The 26,698-nt window shown below is 37.7% G+C and overlaps 1 protein-coding gene across 2 annotated transcripts in view; it reads left to right on the plus strand.

Annotated features, from left to right (window-relative positions):
* Positions 1-26,698, plus strand: part of LOC127833411 (nardilysin-like) — a 119,846-nt gene that overhangs the window by 72,392 nt on the left and 20,756 nt on the right. For both annotated transcript variants that reach the window (XM_052358640.1, XM_052358639.1), the window contains exons 19-28: positions 831-881; positions 1,382-1,504; positions 1,893-1,944; positions 4,411-4,494; positions 5,162-5,234; positions 6,289-6,416; positions 12,711-12,870; positions 16,103-16,177; positions 17,641-17,790; positions 25,269-25,405. In XM_052358640.1, the coding sequence (XP_052214600.1) occupies positions 831-881; positions 1,382-1,504; positions 1,893-1,944; positions 4,411-4,494; positions 5,162-5,234; positions 6,289-6,416; positions 12,711-12,870; positions 16,103-16,177; positions 17,641-17,790; positions 25,269-25,405 (1,033 nt within the window). The remainder of the gene's footprint in view (positions 1-830; positions 882-1,381; positions 1,505-1,892; positions 1,945-4,410; positions 4,495-5,161; positions 5,235-6,288; positions 6,417-12,710; positions 12,871-16,102; positions 16,178-17,640; positions 17,791-25,268; positions 25,406-26,698) is intronic.

The raw sequence follows: 26,698 nt of genomic DNA on the forward strand, positions 1-26,698 counted from the left end.
AATAATTCTCTGGAGTCGAAATTTGGCATGTCTGTATATTTTTTGGTCAAATGTTTTAAATTGAATTATGTAGCAAATCACTTACAACACAAACTTAACCAACCACATAGCAAACAATATCATCTTCCATATGTAAATTCAAATTGTTTAAAGATTGATAAAATCAAGCCCCCTAGGCAGTGTTGCCCTGAACAGATCTACTTTACATTATCATTAGACAAATATTATTCCTTTTGTTTGGTTTATATGATTCGTGTTTTGAGGCAGCTATTGCCACCTCGTCTAGAGAAACTAGAAAGAATATATCTTTGAAATTGTCAACTGGACATGTTGTTCTGAAGGTATTTATTTCTTCAAAACTATTAAAAGAGAAAATCATTCATGGAATTTTAAAAGGTCATATTATTTTATTAAAAGGCATTAAATTTACATTTAAATGTGTCTTATTAGTAGTAATTTACATATTAAATGTTTGAATTATTAAAGGGAAGTAAAACATTTTCAAAGGGAGACAATTTATGGACACATTTGGTTAATATACAGGAACATGTGTCACCATATAATATTGCACCTAATTATTAGTTTTATCTTTTTTAGATTATGGAACTTTTATATTTATGATATATTTCTGTTAAATTGACATTATGTGGTTTTGTTTGTTATCTTACTTTAAGAATTAAATTAATAAATGTTAGAAATAATGATGTAAAATGCTTGCAAACACAATTTTGATTGCTTTTTATTTCAGCATTAATCTTAGAAAAAAATCTGTGAACAACAAAAAAAGAAGAAAAGAAATGTATTACCTTAAGTATTGTGTCTATTTCCAGGTGGCATTTCCAATGGAGAGCTTTACTTGCCAAAGCCAAACAGCTTTATAAGTAAGTTGCTACTGATTTTTTATCTCGAACTAATAGACACATGTGATCTTTATGTTCCTAAAATAGAGAACATGTTAGGGTACAACTAACTGAATTAAGTTGAATCATTTAATGAAACTTATAATTATTGTTGATGCTTAGTTATTTTGCTTTTTCCACAATTGTTTAATGATCAATGGCATCATGCGAAAATAGTACTTATGCCATATGTGGCTAACGTAGCTGTAGACCAGCCTGCGCACTCATGCAGTCGAGTCAGGAGCTACCCTGCTCCCAGTCTTTCAATGTTTGGTGGTCTCATAAGTGGACAGAGTAGCTCCTTACCACACTTTGCTATTATGCAGGCAGGTTTTAAGCAAAGCTGGCTGCATATGGCATAAGATCTAATTTTGGCATGATGCCGGTCATATGAAGTTGAATATGATCATTTCCAGTATAAGGATTTCTTTTAAATACATGATAAGTGAAGGTTGATTGCGAAGCCTTTTATTGTGTTACAGGTTCGGACTTTGACTTGAAAGAAGTACCACCCGCAGACCTGACCCAGTTCCCTGTGCTGATCAACTCTCTTTCTCAGGCCAAACTTTTCTATAAAAAGGACACTAAATTTAATGTGCCAAAAGGTAATGAAATATATTGACATGTTGTAGTAATTAGTTATTGCTTGATAAGTTCTCTACAAGATAACATTTCATGGCACTTTACATACTGATTCATGTATGATGCAAAGTTGTGTGGTCTTATACCTCTTGCTGCATTGTACATTGAATTAGCTTTTTCAAGGTCAAAAAAAGGTTGAATGTGAATTTAAAGTAAGGAATTATTGCTAATATTTGAGTTATACCACTATTGTGTTGTCTTTCCACCGTATAATAAATATTACATACGCATGTGGCGACACATGCTTTTTCTGATTTCAGTCATGTCCGCGTGATGCCTTATGTCTTCTTAAAAGTAGTTATATATATGTCTGGTGAGAATTTACATTTATATATGTTTCTTATTTTTCAGGATATGTAAAATACCATCTAAAAAGTCCCATGGTGTATGAAAGCCCCAAAAGGTAGTAATTACATCTTTTACCTGTTTATTCCCTTGACAAAATCAGAGATTCTTGTTTTGACATTAATTAAAATTGTTGGCATGTTGCTTATTATGCTCCCCGAAATAAAATTTCGGCGGAGCATATAGTTGCCAGTTTGTCCTTACTTCCATACTTCCATCACACTTTTGTTACTGTTTCTCATAGCGCCTTCAATACTTTACCAATCTCTTTCATATTTGGCATGTAGGTTCCTTGCATGGACCTCTACCTTTTGATGAGGTTTGAGGTCACTGGGGTCAATGTCACCGAGGCTAATAATAGATTTTTCCGTCACACTTTTGTTACAGTTTCTCATAGCACCTGCAATTTTTTACCAATCTCTTTCATATTTGGCATGTAGGTACCTTGCATGGACCTCTACCTTTTGATGAGGTTTGAGGTCAATGGGGTCAATGTCAAGGTCACCAAGGCTAATATAGATTTTTCCATCACACTTTTGTTACAGTTTCTCATAGCACCCTCAATACTTTACCGATCTCTTTCATTTTTGGCATGTACGTACCTTGCATGGACCTCTACCTTTTGATGAGATTTGAGGTCACAGGGGTCAAGGTCACCGAGGCTAATAATAGATTTTTATGTCACACTTTTGTTACAGTTTCTCATAGCACCTTCAATACTTTACCGATCTCTTTCATATTTGGCATGTAGGTACCTTGCATGGACCTCTACCTTTTGATGAGGTTTGAGGTCACAGGGTCAAGGTCAAGGTCACCAAGGCTAATATTAGATTTTTCCTTTACACTTTTGTTACAGTTTCTCATAGCACCCTCAATACTTTACCTATCTCTTTCATTTTTGGCATGTATGTACCTTGCATGGACCTCTACCTTTTGATGAGATTTGAGTTCACTGGGGTCAAGGTCACAGAGGCTAATAATAGATTTTTCTGTCACGCTTTTGTTACAGTTTCTCATAGCACCTTCAATACTTAACCGATCTCTTTCATATTTGGCATGTATGTACCTTGCATGGACCTCTACCTTTTGATGAGGTTTGAGGTCACTGGGGTCAAGGTCACAGAGGCTAATAATAGATTTTTCCGTCACACTTTTGTTACTGTTTCTCATAGCACCTTCAATACTTTACCGATCTCTTTCATATTTGGCATGTAGTAACCTTGCATGGACCTCTACCTTTTGATGAGGTTTAAGGTCACTGGGGTCAAGGTCAGCGTGGCTAATAATAGATTTTCCGTCATGCTTTTGTTACTTTACCGATCTCTTTCATATTTGGCATGTAGGTACCTTGCATGGACCTCTACCTTTTGATGAGGTTTGAGGTCACTGGGGTCAATGTCACTGAGGCTAATAATATATTTTCCGTCACGCTTTTGTAACAGTTTCTCATAGCACCTTCAATACTTTACTGATCTCTTTCATATTTGGCATGTAGGTACCTTGCATGGACCTCTCACTTTTGATGAGGTTTGAGGTCACTGGGATCAAGGTCACCGAGGCTAATAATAGATTTTTTTAGGTGGTTATTAACACATAGATTGACAAGATATTCTTGTTTGTTTTTATTTAAGAACAGTTATATTTGATCAATGATTGTGCTAGCCACAGTTTATTGACAATCTTTTTTTAAATCAATTATGCTTACTATTTAGGTTTCAAATTATTGTAATGGCATAATTATAATGATACAAAAATAACATACAGTATATTGTTATTTCCCCTTTATTATTTGCCCTCTGGTTTCAAAGTCCTTTGAGAAATTAATGTTATACCATGCTTAAAACCATTAAATTTCACCATGTAATGATTTAATAACTAAAAGACAATAAATCTAAATGTGCTGCGCCCTGCAAAAAGGTTGTTTGATGCATGAGAGCTTAAAGGGTCTTCACAGATTAGCCTGTACAGTCTGCACTTTCTAATAAGGGATGACACTTTCTGCCTTGACTTAAATTGTGTTTAGTAGAGACTTCCAATAAAGTAAAAATTCAGTTATAGACGAAAATGTTGACCCTGATTAGCCTGTGTGTACTGCACATCTTATCCGGAATGTCACGTAATTAAGCCCGGTTTTCCCCCAAAAGAGGCACATGTTTTTATGCTTCCCCAAAATTAATTTTGGGGGGAGCATATAGTTGCCGCTTCGTCTGTCCGTCCGTGTGTCTGTCCGTGCACAATTTTTGTCCGGGCTATATCTCAGCAACTAATGACCGGAATTCAATGGAACTTTATGGGAAGCTTCACTACCAAGAGGAGATGTGCATATTATCAGCGGGTTCTGGTCGGATGATTTTTCACAGAGTTATGGCCCTTTGAAATTTTCTATGAAAAAATTCTTGTCCCCCCAACTAATGTGCTCTCAAGACGTTTCCTTTTATCTGAATATATAGTGCAATATTGTGACAAAAAACCTTTGGGGTGCATCACCTGACGGTTTCTTGTTTATCTTCTGTTACCCTTCCAGCCTGGCGTTGTTCAACCTGTTTGTGGCGATACTGTACCAGAACATATCAGAGCCCACATACCCCGCCCTCCTGGCTGGATATGAGTAGGTTTTTTATCATGAGCCTTGCTCTGGGGAACTGGGTTTAACCCTTTGCATGCTGGGAAATTTGTCGTCTGCTAAAATATTGTCTGCTGAATTTCTAAAATTAGCATTTTCTTTGATTTTTTTTCAAAGAATACTATCAAAATAGCAAACAGTTTGGATCCTGATGAGACGCCACGTTCTGTGGCGTCTCATCTGGATCCAAACTGTTTGCAAAGGTCTTCAAAATTCGGTTCCAGCACTGAAAGAGTTAAATGCATGTGTGTAAAGTGTGGTCCCTGATAAGTCTCTGCGAACTGCACAGGCTAATCAGGGATGACACTTAATGCACATACATTAAGCCTCGTTCTCTTAGAGTAGGCTCCCACTTTCAGTTGTTAGGCATAAAAAATGATTTTGTTATAAGTAATATGACCTGTATTGTCATTCAACTGTGTGGTTTAAGAAGAAGAAAAGCCTTTTCCCAATCTTGGAAATATGATTTTGGTCATATAGAGACAACAGTATAAAATCTACACTGACATTCTCTTATTTCAAAACATGTAAAAGTATAGACATCAGTTTGGAAATTTTGGACTTAGGCTTTGGGAAATGAGTGTATGAATGACATAATGAAGGCTATAAAATGAGCCTTCAAAGTCCCTGACATGTTTCTTGTATTCTCTAGGATTACCACTACTTCAGACAGCACACAGACTGGTCTGATTCTAGCGGTTGATGGCTTTGACAACAAACTCAAGGTGATAAATGGTGATCTCATATCATGTCATCTTTCAACTTTGAATATTAATCAGTATATGTTATTATAAATGGGTCGTGCTCTGTTAAAAAAGTGTTAAATGCATGTGCGTACAATGTAGTCCCAGATTAGCCTGTGCAGTCCGCACACGCTAATCAGGGACAACACTTTCGGCTTTTATAATATTTTCTGGTAAAAGAAAGTCTCTTCTTAGCAAAAATCCAGTTTAGGCGGAAAGTGTTTCTCCTGATTAGCCTGTGTGGACTGCGCAGGCTAATTTTGGACGACACTTTATGCACATGCATTAAACCTCCTTTTCACAGTGCACGGCTCAAATGCGTTTTTGCGTTTTTAATTTTCATGTGCGATAGACAGAGATACCATTCATTGATTGATTTGAGATCTTCTGTGACAACAAAAATTGTCTCCCTTAGGAAGGTCCTGGTTTTAATAATTCCTTGCAAAAGAAGTGGTTCTTGTGAGGATCACAAAATTGGGGTGTTTTTCTTAAGCTGGTACTTTTTATAATAAAATATCAAGAATACTAGATAATTGTTGAATACAGACAAGTTTACTCTTCAAGGATTTAGCAAATCCAATGGTTTTGATTTTGCTTTTGTGCAATTCAAATTTCAAGCTGTTTTTAATACATGTAAACTTTCTACCTGTTGTCCCTAATTCACCTTTGCAGACCGCATAGGCTATTAAGGAATGCGCACATGCATAAAGCCTGGTTTTCCCAGAGGTTCAAAGAGGTTTTAAACTAAGACTAGTCTGTTCAACACGGCCCCTGACCCAGAGGTTGCCAAAAGGTGCTGATGCTGGCAGTTGAAAGAAAACGAATTAAAAAAAAAGACAAAAACAACGAATGATAACATGTCAATAAAAAATCACTTTCTTACTAAACTTGTTTTGTGTTTACAAGTGTATAACCATCTAAATTTATAGTGTGGGTGTAATTTCATAAATAAATGGTTTATAATGCGATTTAAATAGAATTTAAACTAAGAATAAACTGGTAAATATGGCCCCTTACCCTGTGGATTCCTTTCCAGGAGGTGCTGATACTGGTGGTTGATCTGTTGGTCCACTTTTCCTGCACCGACGACATGTTTGAATCCATCAAAGCTGAGCAAAAGAAAGGCTATCATAACGCCATCATTAAGCCAGATGAAGTGGCCAAGTAATATACATATTTATTTAACCCTTACCTCTCATATACAGTCTGGGACGCGTTTTATTCCATTACACAGTGGTGTGATTTTTCTGCAAATTTCCACATATCCGGTATCTGGGGGTCGTTTCTGTGATTCGTGGAAATTCGTTTAAAAAAATGGAGGAGGGGGTATGACAGATTCTGGGGGCGTATTTTATAAACGGCCCGAAATATCTGCGGCCTGCGAAAGCCACATATTACACTGGTAGGTTCTACCTAAGCATTTTTTATAAGAGCGATGTAATTGGCTGTCGTTTCCCAATCTTCCAATAAAAGTTGGTCTTTAAAATTTGTCTGGTAATTATTTTCTTATTGGTGTGCAAATGGTGACACTCTGAAGTGAAAGTGAAAATTATTGAAGGAACGAATCTCACAAAATCTCAGAGATTGACAAATTATTGAAAAACAACTTCTGATGGGAATAGAAACAGCAGTTGATATAAAGCAGAAAGCTATACCAATTTCCAAATGACTACGGAAGATCGACTGTCCTGGTAATGCAGTGTATTCCATGTAAAGAAAATCTTGAACTATGTAGCCCGTGGTAAAGTGTCATCATAATAGTGTTGACCATATTTCCAAGGTAAAGACATTGAACTCAACCGCAAGCTTGCAGTCATTGTTCACATGGATCGGAGCAAATATTGTTTTTGATCTCAATTATTAATATTAACTTGGCTTATCTTATATATTAAATGTTAAGTTAAAAAGGTTTCCATAAATAAATCTTGTAATGAAGTTAAAGAAAGTGCTAATTTAAATGTCTGTTATCAGTCAACAGAATTTTCCTCCCCTTGAACCTCACCTCAATCACCTCGTGCTTACAAAATCCACTTTATGAATGAAATAGCTTTCTTCAGATTTTTAAGTTTTAAATGCTTCATTTCCAACCCTAACATACTGATGAGCAGCAAACAGCTTAAAGCCTGAACAGACTTCGAGTAACTTCTGGCTGTTCTGGTGTTATGATGGTTGCATATTATAGCCTTGTAATATTGATATAAACCTTGTTCTGGGAAAACTGGGCTTAATGCATGTTCAGTGTTGTCCCAGATTAGCCTGTGCAGTCCACCATTGGCTCATCTGGGACAACCCTTTCTGCGTTTATGGAGTACATTGTATTTTGTTTAAAGTTAATCTTTTCTCACCAGAAACTCAGTTAAGGCCTAAAGTGTTTTTAGCTCACCTGAACAAGTTGTGCTCATGATGAGCTTTTGTGATCGCCTTTTATCCGTCGTCCGTTGTGCGGCGTCAACATTTGCCTTGTTAACTATCTAGAGGGCTCATTTATTGTCCAATCTTCATGAAATTTGGTCAGAAGATTGGTCTCAATGATATCTTGGATGAGTTCGAAAATGGTTACGTTTGCTTGAAAAACATGGCTGCCAAGGGACGGGGCATTTTTCCTTATATGGCTATATATGGCTATAGTAAAATCTTGTTAACACTCTAGAGGCCACATTTATTGTCTGATCTTCATGAAACTTGGTCAGAAGATTAATCCCAATAATATCTTGGACGAGTTCGAAAATGATGCCGGTTGGTTGAAAAACATGGCCACCAGGGGGCGTGGCATTTTTCCTTATATGGCTATAGTAAAACCTTGTTAACACTCTAGAGGCCACATTTATTTTCCGATCTTCATGAAACTTGCTCAGAAGATTTGTCCAAATGGTATCTTGGATGAGTTCAAAAATGGTAACCTTTGCTTGAAAAACATGGCTGCCAAGGGGCAGGGCATTTTTCATTATATGGCTATATAAGGCTATAGTAAAATCTTGTTCACACTCTAGAGGCCACATTTATTGTCCAATCTTCATGAAACTTAGTCAGAAGATTCATCCCTATAATATCTTGGATGAGTTCGAAAATGATGCCGGTTGGTTGAAAAACATGGCCACCAGGGGGCGGGGCATTTTTCCTTATATGGCTATAGTAAAACCTTGTCAACACTCTAGAGGCCACATTTATTGTCCAATCTAAATGAAATTTGGTCTGAAGATTTGTTTTATTGATGAGTTTGAAAATGGTTATGTTTGCTTGAAAAACATGGCTGCCAAGGGGCGGGTCATTTTTCCTTATATGGCTATATATGGCTATAGTAAAATCTTGTTAACACTCTAGAGGCCACATTTATAGTCCGATCTTCATGAAACTCAGTCAGAAGTTTCATCCCAATAATATCTTGGACGAGTTTAAAAATGATGCTGGTTGGTTGAAAAACATGGCTACCACGGGGCGGGGCATTTTTCCTAATATGGCTATAGTAAAACCTTGTTAACACTCTAGAGGTCACTTTCATTTTCCGATCATCATGAAACTTTGTCAGAAGATTTGTCTGATATCTTGGATGAGTTTGAAAATGGTTTTGTTTGCTTGAAAAACATGGCCACCAGGGGGCGGGGCATTTTTCCTTATATGGCTATATAAGGCTATAGTTAAACCTTGTTAACACTCTAGAGGCCACATTTATTGTCCAATCTTCATGAAACTTGGTCAAAAGATTGGTCTCAATGATATCTTGGATGAGTTTGAAAATAATTATGTTTGCTTGAAAACATGGCTTCCAAGGGGTGGGGCATTTTTCCTTATATGGCTATAGTAAAATCTTGTTAACACTAGAGACCACATTTACTTTCCGATCTTCATGAAACTTGGTCAGAAGATTAATCCCAATAATATCTTGGACGAGTTCAAAAATGATGCTTGTTTGTTTAAAAACATGGCTGCCAAGGGGCGGGGTATTTTTCCTTATATGGCTATAGTAAAACCTTGTTAACACTCTAGAGGCCACATTTATTTTCCGATCTTCATGAAACTTTTTCAGAAGATTTGTCCCAATTATATCTTGTTATCTCAGGTGAGCAACTTTGGGCCTTTCAGACCCTCTTGTTCCTGATTAGTCTGTGCAGACTTCACAGGCTGATCTTGGATGACACATTACACACATGCATTTAGCCCAGATTTCAACCAGACAGGACATTTAATATGTTGTGTGTTTTTAAGATTCGAGCAAAATTATATTTTCAATCTAAAACTTTATTTTTTCTTAATATATTAAAAACAAATAAATTATGGAAACTGAAAAATATGCAGTATACATAAATTCATTCTTTTAAATTTCTTTGATTAAGCACATGATGCGTTGAAAAATAAGATCCTTTATTATTAATTTAATGTAATTAATTAATTTTTACTGTGTGTTTCATTCTTGAAAGTTTAATACATTTAAATTAAAGTTAAAAACGTTTATTTCGTAAGATTCAATTATTCAGTCCGCACAGGCTAATCAGGCATGACACTTTCAGCCTTAACTTGATCTTTTCTAAGAAGAGACTTTCTTGAAACGGAAAATATAAAAAAAACTGAAAGCGTTGTCCCTGATTAGCCTGTGTGGACTGCACAGGCTAATCTGGGACAGCAATTTACGCACATGCATTAACCCTTTCAGCGCTGGAACCGAGTTTTTAAGGCCTTTGCAAACAGTTCGGATCCAGATGAGACGCCACAGAATGTGGCGTCTCATCTGGATCCAAACTGTTTGCTATTCTGATAGTATTCTTTGAAAAAAATCGAAGAAAATGCTAATTTTAGAAATTCAGCAGACGACATTTTAGCAGACTACAAATTTTCCAGCATGCAAAGGGTTAAACCCCCTTTTTCACAGAGCATGGCCAAGATCATTCATTTATCTAATCAGATGAATAGTATATGCAACTAATGTATTACACATGTATATTGATTATTGTATGCCATGTTTTTCAGTGCCCTGTAGCAGTGCTCACTCTGGCCTTCAGAAAATAATAGCCATATTTTTTTTCCTTAAAAAAATAATAGCCAAAACATATGCGGACTTTTCCGCAAAACGGTACTGAAGGCAAAAAGAAAGAAAAAACCATGAATCTCATTTTATCTATGTTTTATTAAATGTATATCTATTGATTTAAGTTATAATATATATATATATACTCAAAAACAAGCATAATATCAGTGTGTCATTTTCTTATAAAATATTATCATGGCTTTACAATAAAGAATACAATCAATGTTGTGGGTGTGACTTAAACCAGATCTCAGCTACAGTTACATACACATAAGAATTAAGGGCAGAGGCCCCAACCCACCCAGAGCACTAATTATACTATTTTTTATAGTTGTTCCAATTGCAATTTTTGGTGAATACTCAAAATATTATAAACCACACCTTCCGTATCACCGCATGTGTATTCGTCATTCTATTTTTGCTGTTATGAACTTCGAAAATAAATCATAATGGACGAAAAAAATACAGTATCCGAAAACGGTAATCCGAAAAATTGTACGTGTTTTGCACATGAAATATGCATAATATAAAATATTAATATGCATAATCTAAAATGTGCATATCGTTCGACTACTTTATCTCTTAATACGGCGTTTGCCATCGGCCGCAATATTGTAGGCAGAGGCCAATATCAATTGTAAATGATTGATTCCAAAAATAACACTTTCGCAATGCCGATCATGTTTACATCAATTAATGTCACAGCGCGTGAGTTAAAATACACCACCTTAGTGTAATTCCAAACACGTGTTTCGTTAAAATTAGCTGACCATGGCATATGCCGGGTCCCTTTGAATTGGGAAAACCAGGTTACCTGGTTAAAAATTGGAATCATTATGTTAAAGCAGACGACAAACAGCGGTAATTACGGGGATAATTAGTTGATGGCGATTAAATAATTATTTCATCAAGCAATGTTCAACGTAATCTAATTGCAGAAAAAACAGCGTGCAAAACAAAACCAGCCAACAATATTAGCGGCGATTTTCAATAATGACGATTAAATAATAATTGGCGAAAAATTAACAAAGATCTAACAGTTACCGATAATTGGTAAAGCACAGGGAGATTAAAGACGTTTTTTCCGAAATATATCACTGCTGTCGGACACTGATTGAGAAAAATGCTCTAGGCCACAATGTCGCAGAAGTTATTGACGCGTGTATGACAATACACAGGGTCGAGTGTGTACACAGGTAATCTCGTTATCAATTTTTCCTGCTTGATGGCCCGATTTGCAGGCGTTTCGCAGTCGCCGGACAACATATAGTGGCAATTTGTTTTTTTATGTAGGCGGATAAAATAATCGCCATTTTTTCTAGACAATTTTAAGAAATAATAGCCAGTTGGATAAAATAATCGCCATTGGCGATAATGTCTGGCAGCAGCGTGAGCACTGCCTGTAACAATGTATTAGAGTCTTGCTGTGGGAAAATGGGGCTTAATGCATGTATGTTAAGTGTCATCCCAGATAAGCCTTTTCAGTATGCACAGGCTAATCTGGGACAATGCTTTCCGCTTTTATGGAATTAATCCTTTAAAGTATCTTCTTAACTAAAATCATGTCTAGGCAGAGCTTTGTTCCTGATTAGCTTGTTGTCCCCTACTGGTTTCACCGGAGGGGACTTATGGTTTGCGCTCTGTGCGTCTGTGAGTCTGTCTGTCACACTTTTCTGGATCCTGCGATAACTTTAAAAGTTCTTCATATTTTTTCATGAAACTTTTAACATGGATAGATAGCAATATGGACATTATGCACGTCATTTCATTTTGTTCCTACGTCAAAAATTCTGGTTGCTATGGTAACAAATAGACTAGAAATACTGCTGAAAATGGTGGTTTTCTGTATCCTGCGATAACTTTAAAAGTTCTTCTTTTTTCATGAAACTTGAAACATGGATAGATGGCAATATGGACATTATGCACGTCATTTCATTTTGTTCCTACGTCAAATATTTTGGTTGCTATGGCAACAAATATTAAAAAATCTGACAATGGTGGAGCCGGTATAGGGGACAAATATTGCTTGGCAATAGTCTTGTTAAAACTGCACAGACTAATGTGGGACAACACTTTACACACATTTAATTAGACCCTGTTTTTATGCCCCCGTCTTCGAAGAAGATGGGGTATATTGTTTTTGGCCTGTCTGTCTGTCTGTCTGTCATTATGTCCCAAAACTTTAATCTTACATTAAAGTTTTGCAATAACTTTTGAAATATTGAACATAGCAACTTGATATTTGGCATGCATGTGTATCTCATGGAGCTGCACATTTTGAGTGGTGAAAGGTCAAGGTCATCCTTCAAGGAGGTCAAAGGTCAAAAAATAAAATGCGGCGCATTAGGGGGCGTTGTGTTTCTGACAAACACATCTCTTGTTTTAGATTGTGGATAATTTATTATTGTGCACCTTGCATGTTTCCATTATTACACTAGGATGCTGCGATGGGTTTTGACTGAACCCCACTACATCACCCACATTGATAGATACCAGGTGATAGACAGCCTTACCAGAGCTGATCTCATGGATTTTGTGGACCGGTACCTTCGTAATCTGGTCATAAAAAGCCTTATTATGGGAAACTACTCTAAACAGGTAACCAGTCAAGATTATGGGAAACTGTTCTCAAAAGGTAACCAGTCAAGATTATGTGAAACTATTATAAACAGGTAACCAGTCAAGATTATTGTAAACATCTCTTAGCAGGCAACCAGTCAAAATTATGGGAAACTATTATTAAAAGGTAACCAGTCAAGATTTTGGGAAACTACGCTAAACAGGTAACCATTCAAGATTATGGGAAACTATTCTAAATAGGTAACCAATCAAGATTATAGGTGACTATTATAAACAGGTCACTAGTCAAGATAATGGTAAACTAAGCTAAACAGGTAACCAGTCAAGATTATTGAAAACTATTCTAAACAGGTGACCAGTCAAGATATGGAAAACGTGAGGATAGCTTTACAATATTGGCCTTACATTGACCATTATGCACGAAGTGCAGTTAAGTGATTACTTATATATATAGATATATAATTTCTGTTCTGAAATCAAGTTGAAAAAGCGTTTTGTAAAAGCTTTAATCTACTGTGATTGAATTGTTCAGTTAACTTGTGAATGATGTGTTGTGCACAAACAAAATCAATTGTAAATATAATAATAATGTTGGCAAGCTTTAGTTTTCAGTTGCACTTTATTGCACATGTGAAACTCACTTTACATCCACATTTAAGGGGAATATGATTTGTTTTGTGATTTTCATTCACCATGTTTAATTTCCAAAAAGCATGAGTTTTTTCAGCATTCTATTCTCATTTTAATATATAATATGCATACATTTAAACATGTCTTTTTTTTCACAGTTGTAAGATAGTTTTTGGTACTTTCAAGTGTAATTATATCAATCGTTGTACATAACTATGTCAAAGTACTCTTTTGATGTCCTTGTTTACCGTAAATCCACGAATATAATACGCACTTTTTTACCTGCCGTATTTTTCTTCAAGTAGGGGGTGGGTATTATGTACGAAGTTAGAGCAGAACAAAATATTTCCTGTGAAATTTTCAACTTAATCGTTGTTATTCGCTGAGTGTCAGCCATTTTTAATTGCACCATTACATCAAAGGGGGTCAACAGGGCTCAAGCTGTCGTTCGCCATTTTAGCCTTTTGCGAAAATATTTAGAATTTGGCTCAAGAAAAATCTTATTTGCGAAAACATCCGCCATTTTAATCCGGACTGGTTTTCTATATTTGTCTCTTTTTTTCAATGAAAGTGTTCGCAATTTAAACAGTAATCGAAATCTGGTCTGTACCTGATTATGAGACATCGCTTGACCTTATTATTATTGAAGTGCACATGGTAGCTGGCCAATCAACATTTAGCTCCCTTACACATGACATGATGTTTTCGAATGAAACGCAGAGCTCCAGATAAGGGCCGTACAGCCGTAAATACGCCTTTTTCATGAAGATTAACGCATTTATTTTTATAAACTGGACGTACAATTACGACATTAATATCCATTTTACGCATTTACGAAAAAAATCTGTCCGTACAGATACGTCTAAGACAGCGCGGCGTGATTTGTTGGTCTCTAACCTAACGGCGCTTTTCGTTAATTTAAATTACCGAAAAGTTGTAGACTGGGTTTATATATTATTGTCTATTCTGTCGCGTGATTTCCTGTAACTTGTAAATCCGTCAAAAACGATATGTCTGCGTGCAATTGAATGCCGGCTTAACCGAAAGCGGCTCAAAACAACATTTTGTTGTCATATAATGACTACATACGGTGTCTTGTAACCATCCTGACATTAAACTGTAAACCCAGAAAAAGACATTGTCGCCCCGATATTAAACGATTTGATTGCATCGGTGGCGTAAAACGTTAGAAAACACGATGGAAAACGGATGAGACAGTGAAATAAGTGTTAATTTACTTAGCTTACTAGTTGGCTTGTGTTTTCTTGTCAAGAAAAATTAAGAAATATTATTAGTCATGAGTTTTAATGTGTAGTTGTATTAGCATCATAATTCAGAATGGAAAATCTAATAAGTAACTGTTTAAGAAGCTACATATATTTATTATAATTGCTGCAAATGTTTCTGTAAAGTCAGTTATACACCCTTCAATATCCAAGAACACGGGTAGTACAGTACTACCTGTATTTTTGGATACGGTAGTACAGGTACTAATTGATTTTAAGCGTTACTCCTTTTCTTTCTGTCAGTGGCAGTACCGTTACTAATTTCACAAATCCTTATCTGGAGCTCTGGAAACGTGAGAACGGGTGGAGCTATCGGATAATATTGGGTCATTCATGAGTTGACACTGTATACTTTGAATACACAGTTAATATCACCGTCTGCCTACAAAATAGCGGTCGGTCGCAAAGTTGTATAAAGAGTTAAGCAAATGAAAAAAACAACGTGACAATACCCGTTAATAAATATTTCTAAGCTGACCACTTTTTATTTTTCTACCGAATATTTATGGATCTGAATTAATGAGTGATAATTAAATAAATAGTTATATGGCGATAATATTACACCTCTTTGCGGATTTCCGAATTAAATTGAAAGGTGATAATTAATTAATTTGTTTTTAACTCCCAAACTATCCTTAACGACAGCGGCGTATTTTGATTAAAATGATACAAGGAAAACACAAGCGGTTTAATTGTATTTAAAGTTTAATTAAAGTATCGTGATTGTAACACTTCGGAAGAGTAATTCATCTAGTCTACCATAAAAACGGAGATGACAACTTTGTGTACTTATTATTTTATTATTATTATAATTATTATCGTCCTGAATATTGGAATTAAATGTTATGAAAAACAGCATCTCTGTTTCTTTTTTCTACTTGACCCCGGTGTCAAGATGATATATTCACAGTAAATATTTTCATTTAACAATATATATGAACATTATATTTAATTGTTCACAGTTTTCATTTTCCTAGTGTTATGAACTGTTGCCACAAGATGTATGCGTCTATTGCACTTCTTTCTCTTTTCTTCTCTTTGTGAAATAATTTTAACATGTTTAACCCTTGCCCGCTTAGCAGCAAAGTCTAAATGGCTATATGCAATCAGCAAAAACCTGTACAGTCTGCAAGTTTATGCAGACTGCAACATGTCCAGGTTGTATGCTGTTTGCTGCTCATCAGTATCTGAGCGTTTAAAATATAGCCTTTAAAACTCAAATCTATTAAGACTTGTCTTATATGTAATGCAATTTTTTAAGGGACATTTAATGGTATTAAAATGTGAATTTGAGTGGTAAATGCTTTATGATTCTCATGCATTGGTGTTTGCAGGAAGCTATCGACATACACAACATGGTACTGTCTAAACTTCCCCAACAGAATCCCTTGGAGGAAACTGTCTTCCAGGTAATACACACTCAGGCTAAGCTGACATGATTATTTGTTTGACATCGCCTACCCTGGTATCATGGTAATTGGTAGGAATGTAGGCAAGTCTAGTTTTTGTGTGCGCCAACATGACTGCATGTTGAAGTTTGCAAATATTAAATGGATGGTCTTATTTCAATGAGACAAATCACTGCAAAATATGTGATATTCATTTTTGTTCATTTATCTATATTTACCAATCCAAGAATTTAATAAGTCTGAAATATTTCCAAGAATTTTTAAAAACAGACTTATAGGAAGGAGTTTTGACATGTCAGTTAATGTACTAGGTGCTGTATTAAATCTGAAAAGTGCCCCCATGAAACTGCTGTCCCATTATAATGCACTGTTCATTTTACACTACGAAAAATGGTGTAGGTTTGTGTTTATGAAATTCTTAAACACATATATCTTTCTAATTTGTAAGAATTTTTTTTTTAATTGATGTAGTAATTATATAGGATAATCTGATATATACCCACATATGAAAAGCAGTATGTATACAGTTATCGATGTAGTTAATATCAATATATTGACAAATGACAAGACAACCTTGAAATAATTAATGAATGAATGAGCTTAGAACTTATGACGCGAATTTGTTACATTATAACGCTGTCTTGTGACTTGGACCCCATCATCCGCATTATATTGGTGTTACAGTGTGTATGCATTCAAGTGATAAAATTGCAATATTGGTCTCTGAATTCTTGACTTCATAGAGAATACTAGGTTAGTGTTGAATACAGAGAAGTTTATGTTGCGAGGCTTAGAACGCCGGAAGCGCGAGCCTTGGCGAGTAGTCCGTGCACGTGACAGGTATATTCCACAGTGTTGAATACAAGCAAGTATATTCCACAACGTGTTATACCGTCAATGTCGCGGTGAAAATGGGATAAAAATATTTTTCCATCTGTTAATAATCTTGTGATGTTTTCTCTCCAAACAAATAGATTTCAATGACAGAATATCTGAAAGGTGCAGATTGCTTTATCGTCAGCAGGAATTCATGGGCATTTTGTTACTTGTTACTTGTCATGCACTTGTCAAACTGTCATAAATAAAACTACTATTACAATTACACTAACTGAGATGTTTAGACTGTTTGTTCTGATGTAAGAATTGGACAGTACTGGTAATTTACACTTTGTTGTTTTAGGGTTTGTTTAGTGGGCGTTAGGGGTTTAACAATAGAAAAAAACAAATACAAAATGTATTTTTCAGGTCTTTACATTTTTGCACATGCTAATCAGGGATGACACAATTTCCTCTTAAAATGGACTTAAGTGAAGAAGAAACTTCTTTTTAAAGGACATAAAAGCAAAACATGCACTGGATTAGCCTGTGTGCACCTCACAGACTAATATGTGACAACTTTTTATGCTTATGCATTAAACCCCATTTTCATAGATGGGGCTAGTTTTATTTTATCACTTTTTCAGACCCATGACTTGGTCCACAAGCTGCCTCAGTCCAGCCACTACTGCCAGGTGCCCAGCCTGAACCCCGAGGGAACCATCTCATGTATTGTCAACTACTACCACAGCCGTCCGGGCGATCTCAAGAAAACATGCCTCAACAGCCTTCTACAGGCAAGTTAATCCTTTCCACTCAGTCTGTAATCCCTTGAAAATCAAGTTAAATTAAAGGTCTTTCTTAATTGATTTCAAGTTTTAATGTCATAAATACTGACCTGTTATCGTATGCTTATACTTTCCAAGGGGAAACAACTCATCCGGAACTTCAACTGGGAATCCGCCACCTCAATACCGCAACACAGGCCAGGTCAAACATAGTGCAATGCAACCTAGCCAAAAATCGGTAACCAACCCCCAATATTCTTTCCGGATCAACCAGGTGTATACGTGTCTTTTACGGCTCTGAATTAAAATATTGTTTTTCACTTGGTTGATTGGGGTTTTGAATAGATAAATTGTGTTATTTATCTTTTTATTTCTCATTCGGATTAATTTGTGTGGATTTAATGGATTTTGTTTCTTTTGTAAAAGGTAAGCCATGCTTGTTTTTATCGAACATGGTTTATTTCTACCATGCTGGGTGTTTTCAGGCGCGAACGACCACGTGCAAAACGTGCTCTTCTAATACATTGCTAGAACGTGCAAAGCATGTTCTTCTAATGTGTTACGAGATCGTGCAAAGCGTGTTCTTCTATTGACAGATTGTTTATCATTTGCCATTGTGTGCAATAATGATTTTAACGTTCCGTATGACAATCTATTTGATCGTCATTTTATTTTTCATCTGTTTTGAATTAAACTTTTGTTTAATTTATGATCTACGGCAGTATTATTATAATTTTCATTATGGTCAAATAATGATTTTATGTGCCGTATGATAATCTGGTCTGTGACCAGTTTATGGTTGAATATGCTTTGCTCTTGTTTTTCATATATTCGACTACATGATGGTCGCAGAAACAAGAGTGGATAAATACCCGGTGACTTCGCAGATCATGGATGATAGTTGCAGTATCAGTCACCGGGTATCGGGCACGATCGCGACCGTACTATGCTAAGTCTCTTAGACAGTCGGTCAACATCAGACCATATGGCGACACCCGTCAGCCGGTCTTTGCCCGATGGCATTGGTCAAGGACATCGACCAATGCCGGACCATTTGGCATCCGCCATACGGTCATTATCCGGTGACAACACTGGTCATGATATGACCGGTACGTCTCCGGGGACGTTGATCACGGACCATTGATCGACGTCTGACCGGCCCGTCCGGTCACCGGTCATGTCACCGGTCCGGTCCGGTCATTGATCACCGGTCCGGTCACCGGTCATGTCACCGGTCCGGTCCGGTCACCGGTCATGTCACCGGTCCGTCATTGATCACCGGTCCGGTCATTGATCACCGGTCCGGTCACTGGTCATGTCACCGGTCCGGTCACTGGTCATGTCACCGGTCCGGTCATTGATCACCGGTCCGGTCACCGGTCATGTCAACGGTCCGGTCACCGGTCATGTCACCGGTCCGGTCATGTCAACGGTCCGGTCACCGGTCACCGGTCCAGTCATTGATCACCGCTCCGGTCACCTGGTCAACAGTCATCAGTTAGGCCTGCCACCGATAACACCAGTCACCGGTCAAGAAGAAGAACTTGGTCTTCTTCATTGAATTATTCTCCTATTCTTCGTTGAATACATCGTCTTCATCAAGGATTAGACATCGGACACGCTCTTCTTCGTCGAGCAGTTCTCATCGTCGCGGCTCTTGTAAGCGATCACGTCGTCACTCACGGAGACGTTATTCTAGAAGATCTCGGTCTCATCGCAGCCGATCCACATCTCGGCCGATCCAGATCTCGACATCGCAGGAAACGAGGACGTCGTCAACCTTTACGTAGACATCAGCGGACTGCATTGAGCACCACTGGATAGTTATCGAACATACCTCTCCTTCATTGAGCAGTTCTCGGCGTTGATACGCTCGTAAGCGATCATGTCAATGCTCACGAAGACAATATTGTAGAAGACAATATTTCCAGCGTAGCCGAACAATATTTCGGCATCGAAGTTATATGGATGTCGCCACTTCTCATGTAGGCGTTAATGAACCTACTGGTCATATCGACGTTCTCCATTTTATTCCTTTAGGAATATCATGTCTCCATTCCACGTGTGATGGTTCTTCTTATGGCATCCACACATGTTGCAGTCACCGAGCCGTAGTTGTATACGAACACTAGTTCGTTTAACATTCAGGCTTCGGGATAAGCTGTTCTTTTCTCCACTACGACTACAAGGACACTTATCCCTATTAATACTGATAATCTACCGTTGTTTTCCGGTTAACATTATCAGATGACTTCGTGGATGGTCATTCTTCTGCACCAGATATTTCCATTCTGACGCAGTTATATTATACCGGTCCCGATCACCGGACATCGGTCACCATTCATCGGTCATATCACCGATCACTGATCACCGGTCAGAATAAGTGATGTCTCATCGCCATCGGATTGGATTTTTTGGCATGATCTTCTTTTCCGAGCAGTGCTTGACATTGATAACAGACCATATGGATTCCACCATTTTTCGGTCTTTAACTGGTAACGTCACCGGTCATATTATGACTGGTCCGTTCACCGGGCTACAGTTACCGGTCATTGACCGGTCCGGTTCGGTCACCACTTACCAATTACCGGTATTCCACTGTGTTTTCATCGGTCAATTTTTAGTATCACGGGTATCGTCTACATTACATAGTTGTATACCCCTGGCTATGATTGTATTGAATACTATATTTTATGGATTCAACAATCTACATGACTTTTGTGTTTTTCAATACTGATGTTCTACTGGCGACGGTTACCAAATCATGCTATATCTGTTATTTGTACTTCTATCTCAACCGGCTACATGCAGACTACTGGTCTTGCAGATAGATCGGCTGAAGTGGGCTCGGAGACTAGCATTGAGGTCGAACATTACTATTTGACCTCTATTAATTTATGTTCGAGACCCGAAGGATGAATTGTTTTAACCGCCTTTACCTGTCGGCTACAGACTTTGCAGTCAGTGTCACGGAACAGTTGGGACACATTAATGACGCTAGCAGGATTAGCAAGACGACATTTGTATCGACTTCTGCTTTTCTATTGCTCCTACGGCAGTGCATATTTTCAAGCTACTGGAATCAACACGAGTTTTGATACATAGGATCGCCTATCAGATTGACCGCATAGCGGCTACAGTCTTGTAGATGGCTTAGGACCTATTGAACTCAGATCTTAGATCCTAGGATCTGGAGGGACCTCATCTTAAAGTTATTCTTCTATTACACTTCTGGCCATAACAGGCCGTCTTCCTATAACTGGTCGTATTCCTTTCGGAATTCGTCCCGGTTAGAAGTCTTGAAGTAAATGGATTAATCAAGTCAGAATTTAAGACTTCCATGCATTCTACCGGTGAGCGTGGACCCGCTTAAGGTTACCCCTAGGGTTTTCACCTTTTTCTGCCATCACACCTCCGATTCCGGAGGTACCACTATCAATCATATTTCCGTACTTCGCAAATCGATGACTTCGCGACCTGTATTATCCAGGATTTTAAAGGCGCCTGTTATTGGTTCAAGAAGAGGCTATATTCTGTAGATAGGTCATAAACTTATAAGTGTTAAACACTGTCCTATTCTACCAATTTTCAAGTGTGTTTGGAGTGGGAAAGTTCGGCTTGCCGTGGTTTCTTTGCCCACCCATCCTTGACAAATGGTTCCGGTCACCGGTCGGTATTTACCGGTCCGGTCACCGGTCCTTCTGCTGAGACGTCTTTTCTTACGTCCGTTTCAGCTTTATTTTTAAGATAATTGTATTAATCTCGGGATTATTTAATGACACAGATTTCCATCTTTTTGTCATTATTTATCACTATTCAGTGGTGTCTAGACTTGAAGATTATCTTGGCAAGAATATAGTTTATTCTACCACAACCTTCCTTACATCTTATACAGATGTGAGCAGATAAGGTTATGGACGATCACATAGAACAACGTATCTTGATTTTCTCAATTATGTGGTATCCTAACGAATATCACCTGCACATCTACATCTTGAAAAGCGAAAATTCTTTTTAGCTGTTTTTCATTTACAACACATTTTCACGATTCCTTTGTGATGGTTTCAACTATCACACATCGGTCGTGGTTTACTTACAGACACGGAGGTGATCATATTATCACTCCTTGTAACTGGAAATCAGGAACTTATTCGTTCTTTGCAAGAACAACAAATTTTCTCTATCGTCTTTCTCATACCAGTTCGTCTCAACGCCCTGTTGGACGTTTTGTCCTGCAGTTCTTTCTTTCGAATTATTTTTCCGTTGGGTTCAATAATGTAATTGCGCGTGCGCGGCAGTGAAGTTGCAGACGAGTTGCATGGTGTACATAGTTGTGCTTGATTTATTTACATTCATGCGTTTTCTGTATACTGGCCCGTTATCGGCGAGTGGACTGTATATCAAAGAATGTTGTTTATCATCAAACGCTAGTTATTAGCGTTATGCGATCGTATATCGCAGTGTATACCGGTATGCTGAACAACGTCAACAATGCAGTTCACAGAAATCGATCCAGCAGGGTGTGCGATTGTTATACATTCGTCCATTGACATAAACTGGAATATCTTGCCTTTTTGGTGAGTTTTTGCAATAACTGAGTTTTTGCCATAATTTCATGAAATATACTTAATGAACCATGGGATTATGGTTCTACGACCTTTTAAGTCTCCTGTACAATTATTTTCAGGAAGCTTCTTCACAGGTCAAATATCATATCTCACTGAGACATATTTTTACTGATCCAAACATGTGCCACTTCATGTCTGGCCATTAATAACTTTTAGTTATCTCTACAGAAGAACGTTTTTCTGTTAGAGTTTCAATCCTTGTTACTTGTGCAAGGATAATTCCATCAGAACTGTATAAAGGTTCTATGGAAATTCTTTTTTTGTACTGGGTAATTGAGAGCATAGTTATTACCTTAATCACTCTGCTAGATACATAGAGGTTTTTCTCATCTTTTTCTTGATGATAAGAAATTTGTTCTTTTCTTCATCAAAGGATAGAGATTATGCTTTCGTATACCTTGTTTTGTGTAAGTCATCGCAACTCTGTGCTGTCTTACCTATTTTGGAACTGATCCAAACTATGGAACGTCAACACTATGTTTTTCGTTCCTTTACCTTCTTAAGCGGTTTTGACTTGTGTAACATGTTGGGATGCTTAATGAGCTCCCTATGAACCTTTTTCATCAGGCTTATTAACAGTTCCAATATAATTTTAAGACGGTTTTCCTTCTTATTATGGCTTTTACCATACAGAGAAGTGAAATTCATGCTTTTTCTGTTGAATACGACCAATTCCAGTTAGATCTATTGTCGTTTTCACTTTGTTGTGTCAGCCAGGATTCCTTGCTTAATATCAAGTCCTCTATATGGCTTCTACCTTCAAGTTTCCAAGTTTTCTTAAACTGGTAGTCATGAAGATGAGGATAAACTTCTTTGGGCAATCAGGGCTTTGAAGTTCTATCTCAGCAGTGTTAGTCAGAAGTCCATTCGAGGTTCTCAAAGACACTCTTCATTTCCCCAAAAAAGGGAGGGGATGTGTCTGCGGCTTCTATTTCTCGGGGTTAGACCTCGACTAAGGAAAGTTAATCTTATCCTATCTAAGGATTCATTCCTTTTTAGGATCTGACCGCATGATTTAAGAGCTCTGTCTGTTTTGTGGGCATATATTAATCACACCCCACTTTTTGACGTGCTCTAAGCTGTTTACTGGAGGAATCCGACCACCTTGTCATCTTTTTATCTTCGTTTTCTGAAGTGCCAACAATACAATTTGTATACGTTAGGGATTGTTGTGGTTTCACTAACGGTAGTGTCTTCTTTACGACATAGACATATTACTCTGTCCGAGAAGTCATAATTAATACCGTTTTAACGAAGATTACTTGATATCATTAGCTGATAACCCTGTTTATGGGTTCTACTGTGTTGGGAAAATATATACGAACCTTCCCACCGCAGCTGCAAAATCAGCATACGATAACAGGTCAGTATTTATGACATTAAAACAAATTTTTTAAATAAAATTCATTTTAATTATTAAATACTTACCTGTTATCGGTAAGTCCCACCTCCCACCCCGCTATTCGATTAATATTTTTGTATATATATTGAAAGAATATTGAGGGTTGGTTACCGATTTTTGGCTAGGTTGCATTGCACTATGTTTGACCTGGCCTGTGTTGCGGTATTGAGGTGGCGGATTCCCAGTTGAAGTTCCGGGTGAGTTGTTTCCCCTTGGAAAGTATAAGCATACGATAACAGGTAAGTATTTAATAATTAAAATGAATTTTATTTAAAAAATTTGTTTTAAGGCATCATTTGCAACTATAAGATTCTGATGAGCAGCAGTTTTATTCTGCCATATCTGTACATTTCGAGGCAACTGATTAATATGTCACAGCTTCCATAAAACATGCTTGGAACGTTGTAAACGACTCTACTGCTACATTGGCATATGCAGTGGGAATTATCTATGGCTATACAGCATCTTGAAATGACTAACATTACTCCATTGACTATGGCTTTTGCATTTAGACTGGACTGCAGCATCTGTTTTAATTTCAGACTCAGGTGTCTGAGAGATGTTTTGATTTCAGACCCTACTTTCTGAGCCATGTTTTGATTTCAGACCCAGCTGTCTGAGCCATGTTTTGATTTCAGACTCGACTGTCTGAGCCATGTTTTGATTTCAGACTCAGCTGTCTGGATTATGTTTTGATTTCAGAACCAGCTTTCTGAGCCATGTTTTGATTTCAGATTCAGCAGTCTGAGCCATGTTTTGATTTCAGACCCAGCTGTCTGGATTATGTTTTGATTTTAGACCCAGCTTTCTGAGCCATGTTTTGATTTCAGACTCAGCTGTCTGAGCCATGTTTTGATTTCAGACCCAGCTTTTGAGCCATGTTTTGATTTCAGACTCAGCTGTCTGAGCCATGTTTTGATTTCAGACCCAGCTTTTGAGCCATGTTTTGACTTCAGACCCAGCTTTCTGAGCCATGTATTGATTTCAGACCCAGCTGTCTGAGCCATGTTTTACTTTCAGACCCAGCTTTTGAGCCATGTTTTGATTTCAGACCCTGCTTTCTGAGCCATGTTTTGATTTCAGACAGCTGTGAACCATGTTTTGATTACAGACTCGACTGTCTGAGCAATGTTTTGATTTCAGACTCAGCTGTCTGGGTTTTGATTTCAGACTCAGCTGTCTGAGCCATGTTTTGATTTCAGACCCAGCTGCCTGAGCCATGTTTTGATTTCAGACCCAGCTGCCTGAGCCATGTTTTGATTTCAGACCCAGCTTTCTGAGCCATGTTTTGATTTCAGACTCAGCTGTCTGGGCCATGTTTTGATTTCAGACCCAGGTGCCTGAGCCATGTTTTGATTTCAGACCCAGCTGTCTGGCCATGTTTTGATTTCAGACCCAGCTGTCTGAGACATATTTTAATTTCAGACCCAGCTTTCTGAGCCATATTTTCATTTCAGACCCAGCTTTCTGAGCCTTGTTTTGACAGACTGCGTACCAAGCAGCAGCTTGGCTACACGGTCATGTGTGTGAACTACCTCACTTACGGCATAATGGGATTTGGCATCCTTGTGGAGTTTACAGCCAGCAAATTCAGGTTAGGCACCAGATTGTTGACTGCAGAAACACATGAGCCAGGAAAAACTATGCATGTGTGTAAAATGTTGTTTCAGATTAGCCTGTGAAGTCCCCCTTGGCTTTTTTGGGACGACACTTTTCCCTTTTATGGAATTTTTTGCTTTAAGTCTTTAGCGCAAATCCAATTTAGGCAGATAATTTCATCCCAGATTAGCTAACTTGGGATGACACTTAATGCACATGTATTAAGACACATTTTCATCTATGGAATCATAGGATTTGGCATCCTTGTGGAGATTTCAGCCAGTAAGTTTAGGTCTGGTTCCATATTGTTGACTTGTGGAGATTACAGCCAGTAAGTTTAGGTCTGGTTCCATATTGTTGACTTATGGAGATTACAGCCAGTAAGTTTAGGTCTGGTTCCATATTGTTGACTTGTGGTGATAACAGCCAGTAAGTTTAGGTGTGGTTTCATATTGTTGACTTGTGGAGATTTCAGCCAGTAAGGTTAGGTCAGGTTCCGTATTGTTGACCTGTGGTGATAACAGCCAGTAAGTTTAGGTCTGGTTCCGTATTGTTGACTTGTGGAGATTACAGCCAGTAAGTTTAGGTTTGGTTCCATAGTGTTGACTTGTGGTGATTACAACCAGTAAGTTTAGGTCTGGTTCCATATTGTTGACTTGTGATTACATCCAGTAAGTTTAGGTGTGGTTCCATATTGTTGACTTGTGGAGATTACAGCCAGTAAGTTTAGGTGGGGTTACATATTGTTGACTTGTGGTGATTACAGCCAGTAAGTTTAGGTTTGGTTCCATATTGTTGACTTGTGGTGATTACAGCCAGTAAATTTGGGTCTGGTTCCATTTTGTTGACTTGTGGTGATTACAGCCATTAAGTTCAGGTCTGGTTCCATATTGTTGACCTGTGGTGATTACAGCCTGTCAGTTTAGGTCTGGTTCCATATTGTTGACTTGTGGTGATTACAGCCAGTAAGTTTAGGTCTGGTTCCATATTGTTGACTTGTGGAGATTACAGCCAGTAAGTTTAGGTCTGTTTCCATATTGTTGACTTGTGGTGATTACAGCCATTAAGTTTAGGTCTGTTTCCATATTGTTGACTTGTGGCTATTACAGCCAGTAAGTTTAGGTGTGGTTCCATCAGTGCCCCAGATAAGCTGCGTATCTGCGTCTTTTACCCTATTAAAATGTTTAAAAAAGCAAAGAAGTACAATATCATGCGTATTGAAAACGCAACCAATTTGACTTTTACGCAAACTCGTCAAATGGGATGCGTACAATACAATGGCTTCGAT

Source organism: Dreissena polymorpha, chromosome 6 (genome assembly GCF_020536995.1).
Source record: "Dreissena polymorpha isolate Duluth1 chromosome 6, UMN_Dpol_1.0, whole genome shotgun sequence".
Taxonomy (NCBI): Eukaryota; Metazoa; Mollusca; class Bivalvia; order Myida; family Dreissenidae; genus Dreissena; species Dreissena polymorpha.